We start from the raw sequence: 1,084 nt of genomic DNA, 5'->3' as shown, positions 1-1,084 counted from the left end.
GAGACTAATCCCTCGCCCCACGGTCAGCGCACTAAGCGGTAGGGGCTGACCAATGAGTTTTCTCTATTCACAAGAGTTGATACAAGTCCCCGAATGATAGTTCAAGTGGTAAGAGCTAGGGACATCAAGATTGAGTGGGGTGAGGGTGAAGGGTCCCAGATTCGAACCCGGAGGAGAGATTAATTTACTAACATTTCTAACCACTAACATTTGCCTAAAAAAAAAAAAAAGTTGATACAAGAAGAATATGGTACTGTAATTTACAATAATGGAATACATTAATTATTAACTATTTGTCAAAAATGTTGAGTACCAAGAACAAAACTGAAAAAAGATGTTACATGGTGATGATAATGAATCCTTGAGTTCTCAGGAGGCACGCAATTGAGAGGTAAGATTGATGAAAGCTTCTTCTTTGCAAGGGATAGTGAGACCACCCATTGGATGATTGAACCCAAACTCTTCCTCAGCTCTGTTTAGCATGTCCATAAATGAAGGATGGTTCAAATATGATATTGGCACCACAAATCGCGTCTTCTTTTGAATCGTCTCTCCAACATACACTGCTACATGCCCCTTTGGAACATTATTATTCGATTGATACTGATTTCTACTCCGGAATAAATTTTGTGACTTGAACATCCTGTTTGCATGAACAACCACGAATTGCAATCGAACACCCATATTGTACTGGATCAGACAGAAAGAATGCTTGAAAATATATAATGTTTGAGTGTGCGTGCACTTGTAGAAGATTGATCACATACACTAATGATTATGGAGGTATTGTTGTGTTGTATTTATACTATAGTATGGTGTTGTTATGAATTATTGAGACAGAATGGGAAGCCATACATTTCCAGAATGGATCATACAGGTGATTCCATTTCCAACTCCTAGTTGGGCCCACTTGATGAAATTCAGAAAAAACACTCACATGGGTGTACTCAGCAATTAAGCTTAACTCCACTTCCACACTGAATGCCGTACACTGAAAACGAAAAGGGTCCTAGCTATCTTCTTCCCATGTGATGGCTTAAAATAGATGCTAAAAAACAGAGGACTATGTTCATCATCTGAATTC

At 38.7% G+C, this 1,084-nt stretch overlaps 1 protein-coding gene across 1 annotated transcript; it reads right to left on the bottom strand.

Moving 5' to 3' along the window:
- Positions 1 to 253: 253 nt before the first annotated feature.
- On the bottom strand, positions 254 to 684 carry LOC130729094 (auxin-induced protein 15A-like). Its single transcript, XM_057580725.1, has one exon. The coding sequence runs from the start codon at positions 682 to 684 to the stop codon at positions 370 to 372; it is 315 nt and encodes a 104-aa protein (XP_057436708.1). The 3' UTR covers positions 254 to 369.
- Positions 685 to 1,084: the final 400 nt, after the last annotated feature.

Source organism: Lotus japonicus, chromosome 1 (assembly GCF_012489685.1).
Source record: "Lotus japonicus ecotype B-129 chromosome 1, LjGifu_v1.2".
Taxonomy (NCBI): Eukaryota; Viridiplantae; Streptophyta; class Magnoliopsida; order Fabales; family Fabaceae; genus Lotus; species Lotus japonicus.
This window is presented reverse-complemented; position numbering and strand designations above follow the sequence as displayed.